Here is a 15,252-nt window from a genome sequence, read left to right on the forward strand (position 1 = left end):
GATATTTTGCATAATATATTTGGAATTCTTATTTGTAAAAGGCTATAAATCAACCTAAAGCCATTGTCCTATAATACTGTTGTTATTTCTTATGTTTTTGAAATTGTAATATTAGATGCGTGTCCTTTGCCGAGTGACTGTATCCAATAAAACAATTAAGCTAGCAGACTTGCTAGAAGCTAGCCACCTCTGCACAATGGATTCCAAAGCAAATATTCTACACGGTAAGAGTTTTTAAATCATTAAATAAATTTAATTAAATTAGCGTGTACCTAGAGACCCACTATCTGTGCACTCTGCCCTTTTCTTGCACATGTTTTTATTTTTGGTCATTAAAGATATATGATAGAATTTTCACGCTTTAAAAGGAGTATAAGATAAGAATAAGTTTTTATGTTGTTATTAAGTTTTGGTTATCTGTTCTGTTGTTCCTTTAACATTTTTGAAATTTCACAATTAACTGAGGTAGAAATCAAACATTTTAAGAACATTTTTATTTTGCAGGACTGAAACAATATATTGTATAAACATGAATTAAGTAATTATGTGATACATTGAATACAATTCTTACAAATTTAAATATACACTCACTATTGTATACACAAACTATTAGGAACACTTTACTAATATTCCATAGGGCCTCCTTTTGCTCTCAAAACCACCTCTATTCTTTATGACATGGACTCTACATGATGTTGTAAATGTTCCTTCAAGATTCTGGTCCGTGTTAATATGATTGCCTGACATTATTTCTGAAGATTTGTTAGCTGTACACTCCCAAAGGTGTTTTATTGGATTCAGCACCGGTGACTGGAAAGGACACTGAAGAGCACTGAACTCATTGCCATGTTCATGAAATCATTTTGAGACGACTTTTGCTTTGTAACATGGTGCATTATCATGCTGGAAGTAACCGTTAGAACAGGGTGGGCAAACTACGGCCCGTGGGCCACATCCAGCCCGTTGGTCTTTTTAATCCAGCCTGGCGAAGATTGGTACAAAATTGCCCAAATCATATCATAATTATAACTGCATTCATTTGACCTTGTCCTGTAATGCCTGGCATTCCACCAGGTGGTGCATTAGGGGCAGTGATACATTGACTTGATTTTGCAGAACCTGAGTTACTCTGTTATTACTCTGCTACTGCACTGAACCCATCTGCAACAATGAATTGGCCAAAGAAAAGAAAAGTTGACAGTGAGTGCCGAGTGTTTAATAAGGAATGGACAACTAAGTACTTTTTCACTGAAGTCTGGTCAAAGGCTGTATGTCTTATTTGCCAAGAAACCGTTGCAGTTTTAAAGTAATACAACATCAGCCATCACTTTTCCAACAAGCATGCTAATTATGCTAACAACCAGTCAACGCAAGAATGGATGGCTACTGCTTAGAGGTTGGCAGCTAGTTTGCAGGCTCAGCAAAACACCTTTATCTGACAAACTGCCATCCAAGAATCAAGCACGAAGGCAAGTTATGTGCTGGCATTCAAATTAGCAAAGACCAGCAAGCCTTTCTCCGAAGGGGAGTTTTTCAACGAGTGCATGGTAGAGATGGCAGGTATCTTGTGCCTTGAGAGCAAGAACACATTTGAAAAAATTAGCTTATCACACAGGACAGTGACTCGCCGTGTTGAGCTAATTGACGAAGACTTAGCTAGCAAGTTAAACAAAAAAGCAGAGTCATTTACATTATATTCCTTGGCACTCAACGAAAGTAATGATATAAAGCACACCGCTCAGCTTTTAATTTTTATCAGAGGGATTAATGACAATTTTGAGATAACGGAGGAGTTTTTGGCCATGGAAACCCTAAAGGGGAAAACGCGGGGAGAGGACTTGTATGACAGCGTGTCGGGGGTCATCAATAGGCACAAGCTACCTTGGAGTGCGCTCGCCAACCTTACCACAGATGGATCACCAAATCTGACTGGAAAAAACATTGGATTGCTTAAAAGAATCCAGGAGAGGGTGAAGGAGGACAACCCTGAGCAGGAGGTAATTTTCTTACACTGCCTAATCCACCAGGAAGCACTGTGTAAATTCGTATTGCAGCTTGACTACGTAGTGAAGCCAGTTGTGAAACTCGTTAACTTTATTCGAGCAAAAGGACTTCAGTATCATCAGTTTATTAAGTTTCTTGAAGAAATTGACGCTGATCACCAGGACTTGCTTTACCACTCCAATGTCTGCTGGTTAAGTTTGGGGAAAGTATGTCGACGAGTGTAGGAGCTCAAACAGGAGATTATCTCATTTTTGGATCTACTTGAGAAAGCTGACGATATTCCTGAGCTGAGTGACACAGATTGGCTTTGTGATTTAGCTTGTGCTGTGGACATACTGACACACATGAATGAGCTGAACGTGAAGCTACAAGGGAAAGACCAGTTTGTGCAAGAAATGTACACAAACATCAGAGCCTTCAAAACCAAGCTATCTTTATTCTCAAAGCAAATGTCAAACAACTCATTTGTTCATTTCCCCACACTGGCTTGGCTGAAAGAGGCCCCTCGACTTGTGAAAAAATACAGGAGATCACTGGACGACCTGCATGGAGAATTCTGCCGTCAGTTCTCTGATTTTGGAAAAATTTACAAGTCACTTCAGCTGGTGTCATCCCTTCACACAGGACCATGAAATGGCGCCACAGGAGTTGCAGTTGGAAGTGATTGATCTCCAATGTGACACCGTCTTGAAGGAGAAGTTCAACTCTCTTAAACTGGATTTTTATGCTTCATTAAGCGCAGCTAAATTTCCAAACGGCCAGAAGATGGCCCAGAGGATGCTGGTGTTATTTGGCTCTACGTATGTGTGTGAACAGACTTTTAGTGTGATGAATATCAACAAAGCACCCCACAGATCCCAGGTGAGCAATGAACACCTCAGATCTGTTCTGAGAATTGCCACAACAAAACAAACACCAGACTTCGATGCACTGGCAAAAAAGGGTGATCAACAACACTGTTCCTACTAAAAGTAAATGTAAATATTAACACTGTAATGCCTTTTTTATGTTTGTTTGATATGTATGCATCTAGTGCTGGCCCGGCCCATCTGTCAAATTTTAAGTCAGTGTGGCCTCTGAGCCAAAAGGTTTGTCCACCCCTGCGTTAGAAGATGGGTGAATTATTGCCATTTTGGGATGCACATGGTCAGCAACAATATTAAACTAGGCCATGGCATTCCAAGTGGTAACCGTTTGGCATTACAAAGAGTGCCAAGACAACATTCCCAGCACCATTACACCGCCACCACCAGCAACCTGGATTCATGCTGTTGATGCCAAATTCTGACACAGCAATCTGTGTGCCTCAACAATATTGGGATTCATTAGCCCAGGCTATGTATTTCTAGTCTTCGACTGTCCAATTTTGGTGAGCCTGTGCCCACTGTAGCCTCAGCTTTCTGTTCTTAACTAGCAAGGGTGAAACCCAACATGGTCTTCAGCTGTTATAGCCCATCCACCTCAAGGTCTGATGTGTTGTGAATTCTAAGATGCCAGTTGTACAGAGAGTTAGAGTAACCTTCCAGTTAGCTTAAACCAGTCTGGCCATTTTCGTCTTACCTCTTTCATCAAGGCATTCCCATCCGCAGAATTTTTGTTCACTGGATGTTTTTGGTTTTTTCACATCATTCGGAGAAAACTACAAATACTGTTGTGTGTGAAAATCCAAGGAGATCAGCAGCTACAGAAATGCTCACGCAGCTAGTCTGACACCACTAATCATGCTATGGTTGCAATCACTGAGATCCCATTCTGATGTTTGAAGCTCCTGGCCTGTATGTGCTGCTGCCACATGATTCACTGATTAGGTAGTTGCATGGATAAGCAGGTGTAAGTGTCCCTAATAATTTTCTCAGTGAATGTATAATTGTTTAATTGGTCCAAATAAAACTTGCAATAATAAAAAAAATGTATTAAAGTAATAATTCTTAAGTATTGAAGTTTCTACTTGTGAGACTTGATGACTCAGTTTTTTTGACTTTATAATGCAAGTCTTCTAAGTTTAGAATATACACATTTTTTCACTATTCAGTTCATTTATAAAGTTGGGCAATATGGTGCCAAAATTGTCAAATAACCACATTATTTCAGAACAGATGCCAAGGATGCTTTGGCTAATTTGCATTTTCACTCTAAAGAAATATTAAGTGTAATATGTTCCATTAACTTTTTAATTGACACTCAGTGGTAGCAAAGTTAACTTGTTTAGATATACAGATGAATTTGTCTTATTATTTCAGCATATATTTACCTTGTAGCATGTGAGTAGCAGATAATAAAGAGGAGTCTAGCATAGTTGGTGTAACTGCCCATTTCCTCTTGATACTTTTCCAGTGAGAGCAAGGCATCAGTTAAACTCTTTTAGTGAAAGTAGCATGTGACATGACACATTCTGTAAAATGCATTTGATGTTAGGGGTCTCAACAAGCTCAGAAAGGGAAGCAATTTGCTCCTATGGAGAGGCCATTTGCATCCCGATAGTTGTATTCTAGTTATATTGTGACTGTATCTGTTTTATTTCACTCAGGTCTTTCTGTGTTGGAACTTTGTCTGATTATTGCCATGAAACATTTAAATGATGTTTATGATGGAGAACCTTTCAATTTTCAGATGGTCTATAATGGTGAGCAATATATGTACATATATATATATACTGTACTTCAATCTGATGTTTAGCTAAAACAAGACAGTGAAGTGTATGGCTCAAACCTAATATTGCCCATGCTTCCCCTTGTATCATCTCTATAACTCGGTGATTCTCAGTTATGTACTTGGACCATTTTTGACAAATGTGTCTCATTGTCTCTTCTTACTCTATATTCTGTATTAATTACCACATATGCCACATGATGCACCGTCAACTCAAGAATTGGCACTATTCGTGGAAATGGCCATGTACACATAATAAACCAAATGCTGTTCTCATACATTTGGGAAATTGACTTCACTCTAATAAAAGTTACTTAAAAAGTAATAGTATTTCACAAACACAATAAGTCAAAATCATTGGCATTACAGGAGAATTCCTCAAATAAAACAAAGCTGGTTTTGTTTTGTAATCAACATCAATTAAAAAGTGCACATTCACTAGGAACTGTATTACTGACCTTCACCAGTTCTTGTTTCCCTGAGGTTCAAAGGTTACACAAACACATCGGATTTCTTGGTCATTCATCTTTGGTTAAAACCAAAAGAGCTTTCACCTCAGAAGAGACAGAGGTTGGTGACATACACAGATCAGGTAACTCGTGTATATAAAAATACAAAACCAGTTGAAAGTACAACTAAGCACAGTCAATAGTCATAAAGTTTCAGAACACTGGAATATTAGGAAATTTACCAAGAAGTGAACAGGAGTAACTTATTGTCCTCTCAGAGTTACGAAAATAATGAGAGAGGCAAAGGAGAAGCCAAAGATCACAATTTCAGAAACTTCATGGTTTTGCATAATCCTGAGTTCATCAACTTTCAGAATCAATTTGTAGAGGCCACCTCAATGTCAACAAGTTCTTTGTTATTGGTGCACAAAAGCAGCCCAGATTGAGGGCAACCCACAAACTGCAGCACTTAAACTTTGGCAAACATTATTGGAGTTAGATGAGACCAAAATGAACGTTTTGACCATGCATGCCACCATGTAGTAGCTGTTTTACTCTGCTAGTGGTCTAAGGGGCTGAATTCTAGCAAATACCAGGATATTTTAGCCCCAATGCCTTTTGCATCCAGCAGGAGGTTGGCTCCTTGGGTATAGATGGTCTTTAAACATAAATATGATCTCAAACATAACATCAGATGCAAAATGTGGGCAAATAGTCTGATTGCTTATTATGTCCCCCAAATACTAAAGATGGAGCAAATTGTCATTATTCAAAATTTCTGAAAACCACTAGATCAGTGCTGCTAGCAAAAGATTCAGTTGGTGCCGTCATGCATTGTATCCTACTGGTAATATAGCACTGACATAAACATTTTTTGTTAGAATTTCAGAAGTTTGTCCAGAGAAAAGCACATTCAGTGTATAACTTTGAAAAACCTGTGGTTATAAAGGTAAGAATTGCTCTTTCTCTCTCTTACTATGACTGAAGTATGATAAGTAAAATGCTTTTAAGTGTCACAAAGATAAACTATCTGCCTAAAGTAGCTGTATTCTGTCAATCTTTTTTAGTATTTTATTTTAATGATAACCTTTCTTCTGTATGTTTTCCTTAAAAGTCTCTGATGTTACACTGCCATCTACTGGAAAAAAAACTGTACTGTTAAAACCTCAGTACTTTGATTCCCAATCTACCTTTTTTAACATTGCAGTACTTAGGAACTTCTATAATTTTCTACATCATTTTTTTTTTCCTTTTTCTTTTGAATTAGGGACTTCATAAACAGTTACTCATTATTAAAACTCTAATCACCAAATGCTGAAGTAAGCAAGTCAAAGTATTAAAAACTTTGAAGAGTTCATTTCTTAAACTGTCCCTGCTATTTACCAAAACAAGATATTATAATTTATATTCAATCAACTCTTTTCAGCATGAACAATATTATCACTTTCTGAAACAGGAATCGCTTGGCCAGACCACTGGTACAGTCTTAAAACTGCAGCACCTTTACCAGGTTGTGTGTTAGTGAATACTCTAAAGACCCTGAGACAGACCGTAGATTACTTTAGTGTCGTTAAGTTTTACATCTGCCTCAGTGTAGTCTGAATCAGTTTGAGAGCCATGACTCAGCCAGCTCTTTGGCATTTTGGTATTAGCCCTGAATTTTTTTTTAACATAAAATGAAAACGCCATTAACAGACATTACAACAACAACATTTATTTATATAGCATATTTTCATACAAATTATGTAGCTCAAAGTTCTTTACAGGATGAAGAAAGATGATCACTACCACAGAAAACCAGAAAAAGAACAGCAGAGAAAGTAGGGGTTAGTACGGATTTCAGAGCCACCATGAATAATAATGGTGATTAAATGCATATACTGTACAAGAGTATCAAGATTAAGCTAAAATGAAGCTATATGAAAGCCATGTTAAAGTAATTTTCAGCAGTGTTTTGAAGTGCTCCACTATATTAGCCTGGCAAATTCCTATTGGCATGTTCTCAAAATCTACTTTTTGTATTTTAAAGGCTTTTGAGCATCTGCACCAGCTGGAACTGGTGAAGTCAATGGATGGACCTTCAGTAAGAATACAAAAAGAATATCAACTTGTTAAACTGCTGCTAGACAACAGTCAGATTATGGAAGCCTTGCAGAGATATCCTCAGTGTCCCACCGATGTCAAGCAGTGGGCTGCGTCTGCCTTTGCATAGCACTATGTGTATGTATGAAGAACACACCGCAGTGATGCATGTGTACAAGTTTAATGATAATGTCATTGCATTAAAAATATTCAAATATATGTAGTTTGACTAAAATGTCTTACATTTTGCAGCTACAAAAAAAGAAATGATAAAGCTCAGTTTCTAGGCCCACTTTGCATCAGTATTTTCTATGAATTGTTTGTCTGATTACACGATTGTAATTGGGTGTTTTGCAAATGACATTTTATCAAGAACCACTTTTGTAGATGTTTTATTTTATTTACAATAAAAAAAAAAAAAACTTTGGGTACTGAAAGTAATTTTATGGATTTAATGACTTGGAATATTTGAAACTTTTTCCAGACAGACTTAAAAACATGCATATTAGTAGCATGTACATTATTTATTCTCTTTATATCTTGTGCTTGTTTTACTATTGAGTGGGCTTATTGAAAACTAGCGGAAATACCCAGTGTTGCCCAGGAGGAAAATAAAGTGTTTTTTTTTTTTAAATTGTTTGAGAAAAATATAATTTAAAAAAAAAAACACAACTTTACAAATAAAAATAAATTAACAAACAATGAAGACTCACTAATGTGTTTGTCTTGCATGTATGTTATCATCTAGTTGACGCTCGGGACCGGCCAACTCTATTTAATTTGAAAAGCAACAGGCGTGCAGTGGTGGTGCTCAAACATGAGGAATACTGGCAGTCAACTGCAGTTCACCCTCGTGGTCGCTCCGAGTGTCAAATGGATGATAACATACAAGACTGCAAGATCACTCCCCACCCTACCCAGAAGATTTCAAACTACAGTATCTTTAGTTGACCAATGAGAAACAGAAGTGATGCTGGAACATACATACAGTGACTTTATATATATATATATATATATATATATATATATATATATATATAGTGTCATTCACAGTTAAAAACAAATAGATAGATAGATACTTTATTAATCTCAAGGGGAAATTCAAACTTTTTTTTTAGATGGATAGATAAATAATAATAATTAATAGGAAGTTATTAAAAAAAACAAAAGTTACATAATAGGTCTGACTGTACACATTGTACAAATATTCATATTTTGCAGCCAAAAAATGGCAACTTTCTTTAAAATCCACATACAATCTAACTATGAAGATGGAGGGGTAATAAACTGTCAGATTTGGAAGAGAAATATTTCAGTCTTGCTTTAAAATAATTTGTATAAGGACTATAATCAGAAATGTTTCCATCTTGAAGTACTAGCCATGCTAAGATGGATTGAAATCTAAGTGATCAATGTAGACCTCAGTGTTAATGTGTGTAGTGCATCATATAACTCCAGTCTCTCTGTTATATGCCATTTGGTATGGGATTCATAAAAGCAGTGTTGTTGTTTATGATGTGCCATCTTTTGGAATAACAAAGACATGGCAGACTAGACAGTCAGACAGACATGTATCCTTTTATATTAAGATTATTTTTTTTTAAAAGATAGATTGTAATTCTGCGGTGGGCTGGCATCCTGCCCGGGCTTTGTTTCCTGCCTTGTGCCCTGTGTTGGCTGAGATTGGCTCCAGCAGACCCCCATGACCCTGTAGTTTGGATATAGCGGGTTGAATAATGGATGGATAGATAGACTGTAATTCGTTCAGAGTTTGTTCTAATATTGTGGTGTTTAGATTCTGATGTGTGTGTGGACCAAAAGAAGAACAGCCGTTTGTTCATTACTGAACCCAGTTTAGAACTACCGAGAACCAAGCCTATCATAGTATCACTGGTCACAAGGTGGAATCAACCCAGGAGGAAATGCCAGTTCATGACTGAGCACAATGGAACAAACCAAACCCTCTCCCCACCAAAACTGACTGGAAAGTCTTTGGCATGTAGGAAGAAAGCTCACTCAGGTCCAGACTCTGACAGAATGGGAATATGATTTGCAGGGTTTGTGGAGCAGCGGCATTCAGCCACTGCTGACTCTTGTACAGATCTAGAGTTCTCTCCAAAACGTCGTCCAACCAGTTGGATTTCATTTCTGTTTGCTTAGCCTTGCCCATTAACTCTTCATCTTCTGCTGATTATGCATAGTGTGATGAGTCTGAATCCAAGGCTGCAGCATTTTTAGCTCTCCCAAACAAAATAACCTGAATGTGTGCCAGTATAACACGTGCAGACTTCCTCTTGAGAAGTGTGAGAGGCTTCCCCCTTCCACTGCTCAAGAGGAAGTCTGCACATTTCATGAATGTGTTACACTACAGTTACAGATGTCTATGCCACTTCCTTTTTTAAAATGTTAATAAGTTAAACATGTTACTGTTAGTTGTATTCCACTACTGACCTTATACTCCCCTCTTACTGCTTTAAAATGACATTTTGCATATGACACTAAATTGCTATACAGCTCCTTAGGATAATTTCACTTTCCCAGAGTATGCTTCCTTTTTCTTTTTTTTTTAAATCAATTATACTTCCCTGCTTTTCAAGTTCAGATTGGGGTACCTACATAGCCGCAGGTTTTTATTTCAGCTAGTGTCACTGATCAGTCAGCACTGCTTGTTAATAATAGTCAGTATTTGGGTCCAATTAAGAAATCAAAGTTGAATTTTAAAGAATGTAGTAAACACAAGTGAAAATTGAATGGTAGAAAATGCACATTTCCTAATTTTCTTTTACTTGTAAATAGCAAACTAACAATTTTCTCTGAATGCAAAATAAAAATAAATGGCTAGATAATACAATAAGATCAATTAGGTAGAAGACCATGAACATTTTATATATATATATATATATATATATATATATATATATATATATATATATATATATATATATATATATATATATATATATATATATATATATATATATATATATATATATATATATATAAAGCTTGTGTCGGTTAACAATACAATACAGTTTATTTTTGTATAGCCCAAAATCACATAGGAAGTGGTGCAAAGGGCTTTAACAGACCCTGCCTCTTGACAGCCCCCCAGCCTTGACTCTCTAAGAAGACAAGGAAAAACTCCCAAAAAAAAAACCTTGCAGGGAAAAAATGGAAGAAACCTTAGGAAAGGCAGTTCAAAGAGAGACCCCTTTCCAGGTAAGTTGGATGTGCAGTGGGTGTCAAAAGAAGAGGGTCATTACAATACAATACACAGACCAGAACAAATCCTTAATACAGCATAATAATAAAAATTTTAGAAGTACGGAGCAGAATTTAACAGTAGATGATATCACATACACACGTGGACAAAATTGTTGGTACCCTTCAGTCAATGAAAGAAAAACTCAAAATGGTCACAGAAATAACTTTAATCTGACAAAAGTAATAATAAATAAAAATTCGATGAAATTTAACTAATAAAAGTCAGACATTGATTTTCAACCATGCTTCAACAGAATTATTTAAAAAAATAAACTCATGAAACAGGCCTGGACAATAATGATGGTACCCCTAGAAAAGACTGAAAATAATGTGACCAAAGGGACATGTTAATCCAAGGTGTGTCCACTAATTAGCATCACAGGTGTCTACAATCTTGTAATCAGTCAGTGGACCTATATATAGGGCTCCAGGTAGTCACTGTGTTGTTTGGTGACATGGTGTGTACCACACTCAACATGGACCAGAGGAAGCGAAGGAAAGAGTTGTCTCAGGAGATTAGAAAGAAAATTATAGACAAGCATGTCAAAGGTAAAGGCTATAAGACCATCTCGAAGCAGCTTGATGTTCCTGTGACTACAGTTGCACATATTATTCAGAAATTTAAGATCCATGGGACTGTAGCCAACCTCCCTGGACATGGCCGCAGGAGGAAAATTGATGACAAATCAAAGAGACGGATAATACGAATGGTAACAAAAGAGCCCAGAAAAACTTCTAAAGAGATCCAAGGTGAACTTCAAGCTCAAGGAACATCAGTGTCAGATCGCACCATCCATCATTGTTTGAGCCAAAGTGGACTTCATGAGAGACGACCAAGGAGGACACCATTGTTGAAAACAAATCATAAAAAAGCCAGACTGGAATTTGCCAAACTACATGTGGACAAGCCACAAAGATTCTGGGAGAATGTCCTATGGACAGATGAGACAAAAATTGAACTTTTTGCCAAGGCACATCAGCTCTATGTTCACAGACGGAAAAATGAAGCATATCAAGAAAAGAATACTGTCCCTTCTGTGAAACATGGAGGAGGCTCTGTTATGTTCTGGGGCTGCTTTGCTGCATCTGGCACAGGGTGTCTTGAATCTGTGCAGGGTACAATGAAATCTCAAGACTATCAAGGGATTCTAGAGAGAAATGTGCTGGCCAGTGTCAGAAAGCTTGGTCTCAGTCGCAGGTCATGGGTCTTGCAACAGGACAATGACCCAAAACACACAGCTAAAAACACCCAAGAATGGCTAAGAGGAAAACATTGGACTATTCTAAAGTGGCCTTCTATGAGCCCTGACCTCAATCCTATTGAGCATCTTTGGAAAGAGCTGAAACATGCCGTCTGGAAAAGGCATTGGTTGAAAATGAATGTCTGACTTTCACTGGTTAAATTTCATAGAATTTTTATTTATTATTACTTTTGTCAGATTAAAGTTATTTCTGTGACCATTGTGAGTTTTTCTTTCATTGACTGAAGGGTACCAACAATTTTGTCCACGTGTGTAATATGATTTGGATATTTTTAGAGTCCTAGAGACCTCATCCGTCAAGCTGCCTCCCCCATTTGGCCAATCCACAGCTGAAACAGCACTGGGTCGTGGCACCAAGTGCCACATTTGAGTACCGAGTAGAGAAACAGAATAGGTGAGGGTTAGTATCAAATTTTAACTATCGTGTTACTTATGTTATAGTGCTAATGACTAACAACAGAGATGCAGTCTGTACAGTTAATCAGCAGCTCTAGTCAGGATATGCTTAACTGAAGTAGTGAGTTCAGCCGGGATTTAAAGGCTGAGACTGAAGGGGCATCTCTTATGGAAGCAGGCAGACCATTCCACAGTTTAGGGGCCCTGTAACTAAAAGCTCGACCTCCCACTGTTATTTTGTTAATCCTTGGAATCATAAGTAGACCGGCATCTTGAGATCTTAATGTGTGTTCTGGTTTGTAAGTCATGATAAGTTCAGACAAGTAAGCCGGACCTTGGCCATTTAATGCTTTATATGTTAAAAGGAGGATTTTGAAATCTGCCCTAAACTTAACCGGGAGCCAGTGTAAGGATTTAAAAACTGGAGTTATGTGTTCATATTTTCTTGTTCTTGTAATAATTCTTGCAGCCGCATTTTGGATTAACTGGAGGCTGTATAAAGAACAGTTTGAACAGCCAGTGAACACCGCATTGCAGTAGTCAATCCTACTAGAGATAAATGCATGAATTAATTTCTCACAATCCTGTTTATTTAGAAAGCGCCTTAATTTCCTAACATTTTTAAGATGGAAGAAACATGTTTTGGACAACTTTATAATATGCACTTTAAATGACATGCTAGAGTCAAAGATAACTCCTAGACTGTGGGCTGATTCAGTAAAATTAATTGGGATTCCAACTGAGTAAATGATGACAAAATATTGCTGTGATCAGCGCCATTCCCTCCAACAATTAACATCTGTTTTATCTGTGTTTAAAGACAAGTCGATCTCATCCATCCACTCCTTTAATTCACTAACACAACTAATTAAAGACAACATCGGAGAAACTTCATTTGATTTAAATGAAAGGTATAACTGGGTGTCATCTGCATACGAGTGAAAATTAACATTGTTTCCTAATGAGAGATCCCAGTGGAAGCATGTAAAGTGAAAACAGCAAAGGTCCCAGTACTGAGCCCTGCGGGACACCATATTGAACTACTGTGTATAATGATGGAGTACCTTCAGCACATACTGGCATTGATTTGATAAATAAGAACTAAACCAAACGAGCACAGTGCCTGTAAGCCCAACATTATTTTCTAGCCTGTGCAGTAAAATAGAATGGTCAATGGTGTCAAATGCTGCACTTAAGTCCAACAACATAATTAACAATGAAGGTGGGAAAATAAATCTCTACTAAAAAGTGGATCATGACGTCTTTCCTAATGGCCATTATTTTTCCATTCCACAGGGCAGATGAGTGTTTCTGATTTTTGATGCTGCACCTGTTACTGACACTTTCAGGTCATTCACTTATAAAACTTTGTGTGCAATCAAGTGTGAAAATATGTATATGCCAAGAAACAGGAAACTGTCTGTCAGTCATTGTCCAACCCGCTATATCCTAACATAGGGTCTCAGGGGTCTGCTGGGGCCAATCCCAGCCAACACAGGGAGCCAGCCCACCGCAGGGCACACACCAAGTACCCACTAGGGACAATTTAGGATCGCCAATGCACCTAACCTGCATGTCTTTGGACTGTGGGAGGAAATTGGAGCACCTGGAGGAAACCCACGCAGACACGGGGAGAACCCAGGAAGTAAACCCAGGTCTAACAGGAAAATGTACACTCAAAAAATTAAGTTTACATTAAAATCAACAAAAATATAAATCTATATATATATATATATATATATATATATATATATAAAATCTACTGTGTGCACATTTCGAAGCATTTTACATTTCATCTTGTAAATGTGTGTATGTGAGTGTGCCTCAGGCCCCACCAGGTTGCTACCCTGAAACAACCCTACATTGACTATGTTGCTTTGCTTCAAAATAACTGAATCACGGGTTGACCCGCAACGTTCATCAGTCTCATCTTGGCATCACTGATGATTTGTTCATTAATGAAATGTAACTGCTTACTGTAAACAAGTAGGTGCCCTTATTGCAATACGAGTGCTTGATGAAGCTGAAATGTGGATGAGTTGAACAGGCAGAGTCTGATTTTGGGCAGTTTGTCTTTCTGATACCAGGGACAACTCAGCACATAGTTCTAAGAGAATGGTTCTTAGTCTAAACCAACTCATAAGCCAGCCATCATCATGGCCAAATGCTGTCCCTTAAAGCCTGTTCTTTTCATATATGACCATTTGCTTAGTCTTCAAGCAGTGCCAAGCCACCTGCCATTACAGGTGCAGCTCAATAAATTAGAATATCATTGAAAAGTTCATTTATTTCAGTAATTAAGTTAAAAAAAGTGAAATATATAGATTCAGTTCACATAGAGTGATTTATTTCAAGCATTTTTTCTTTTCATTTTGCTCAGTATGGTTTATAGCTAATGAAAACCCAAAATTCAGTATCACAGAAAATTAGAATATTGTGAAAAAGTTCAATATTATAGAATTGTAGACTCCTGGTGTCACACTCCACTCAGCTAATTAACAAAACACCTGCAACGGTGTCCTGAGCCTTTAAATGGTCCCACAAAAAGTCACTGCTAAAGAAGCTGGCTGTTCAGAGTGCTGTATTCAAGCATATTAATGGAAAGCAGCCTTGAGAGGATTGTAAAGCACAGCCCATACAAGAATTTGGGGAGGATTCATAAGGAGTGGACTGCAGCTGGGGTCGGGGCTTCAAGAGCCATCAAAAACACACAGACGTATCTGGGACATGGGCTACAACTCCTTGTGTCAGGCCACTCCTGAACGTCAGAAGCGTCTTACCTGGGCTAAGAAGAAAACGGCCTGGACTGTGGCTCAGTGGTCCAAAGGCCTCTTTTCAGATCAAGTTTATTATAGTTTTGCCTTTTTATATTAGTTTTTATTTCTATATTTTTTCTGACCTTACTTGGAAATTCAGTTTAGTTTTCGTTTTCCTTTGTCATGTATTTTTAGTTTTAGTTTAGTTTTTATTTTACAAAGACATTTCTATTTTATTTATATATATATATATTAGTTTTAGTAATTATAGTACGGTTAAACAGCTACTATGTAGTTTAGTTTTTATGTCACAATGAGACAGAACGGTGTACTTAATGAGTTTGGATATAATACGAGTTTAATGTTAGTAGAAGCTTACTACACTACATG

General features: G+C 37.4%; 1 protein-coding gene across 2 annotated transcripts in view; it reads left to right on the forward strand.

Annotated features, from left to right (window-relative positions):
* Window positions 1–7,611, forward strand: part of orc4 (origin recognition complex, subunit 4) — a 40,436-nt gene extending 32,825 nt beyond the window's left edge. For both annotated transcript variants that reach the window (XM_039757355.1, XM_039757357.1), the window contains 4 exons: window positions 116–224; window positions 4,532–4,627; window positions 5,984–6,051; window positions 7,132–7,611. In XM_039757355.1, the coding sequence (XP_039613289.1) occupies window positions 116–224; window positions 4,532–4,627; window positions 5,984–6,051; window positions 7,132–7,314 (456 nt within the window). In that variant the 3' untranslated portion in view covers window positions 7,315–7,611. The remainder of the gene's footprint in view (window positions 1–115; window positions 225–4,531; window positions 4,628–5,983; window positions 6,052–7,131) is intronic.
* Window positions 7,612–15,252: the final 7,641 nt, after the last annotated feature.

This window comes from Polypterus senegalus, chromosome 6, assembly GCF_016835505.1.
Source record: "Polypterus senegalus isolate Bchr_013 chromosome 6, ASM1683550v1, whole genome shotgun sequence".
Taxonomy (NCBI): Eukaryota; Metazoa; Chordata; class Cladistia; order Polypteriformes; family Polypteridae; genus Polypterus; species Polypterus senegalus.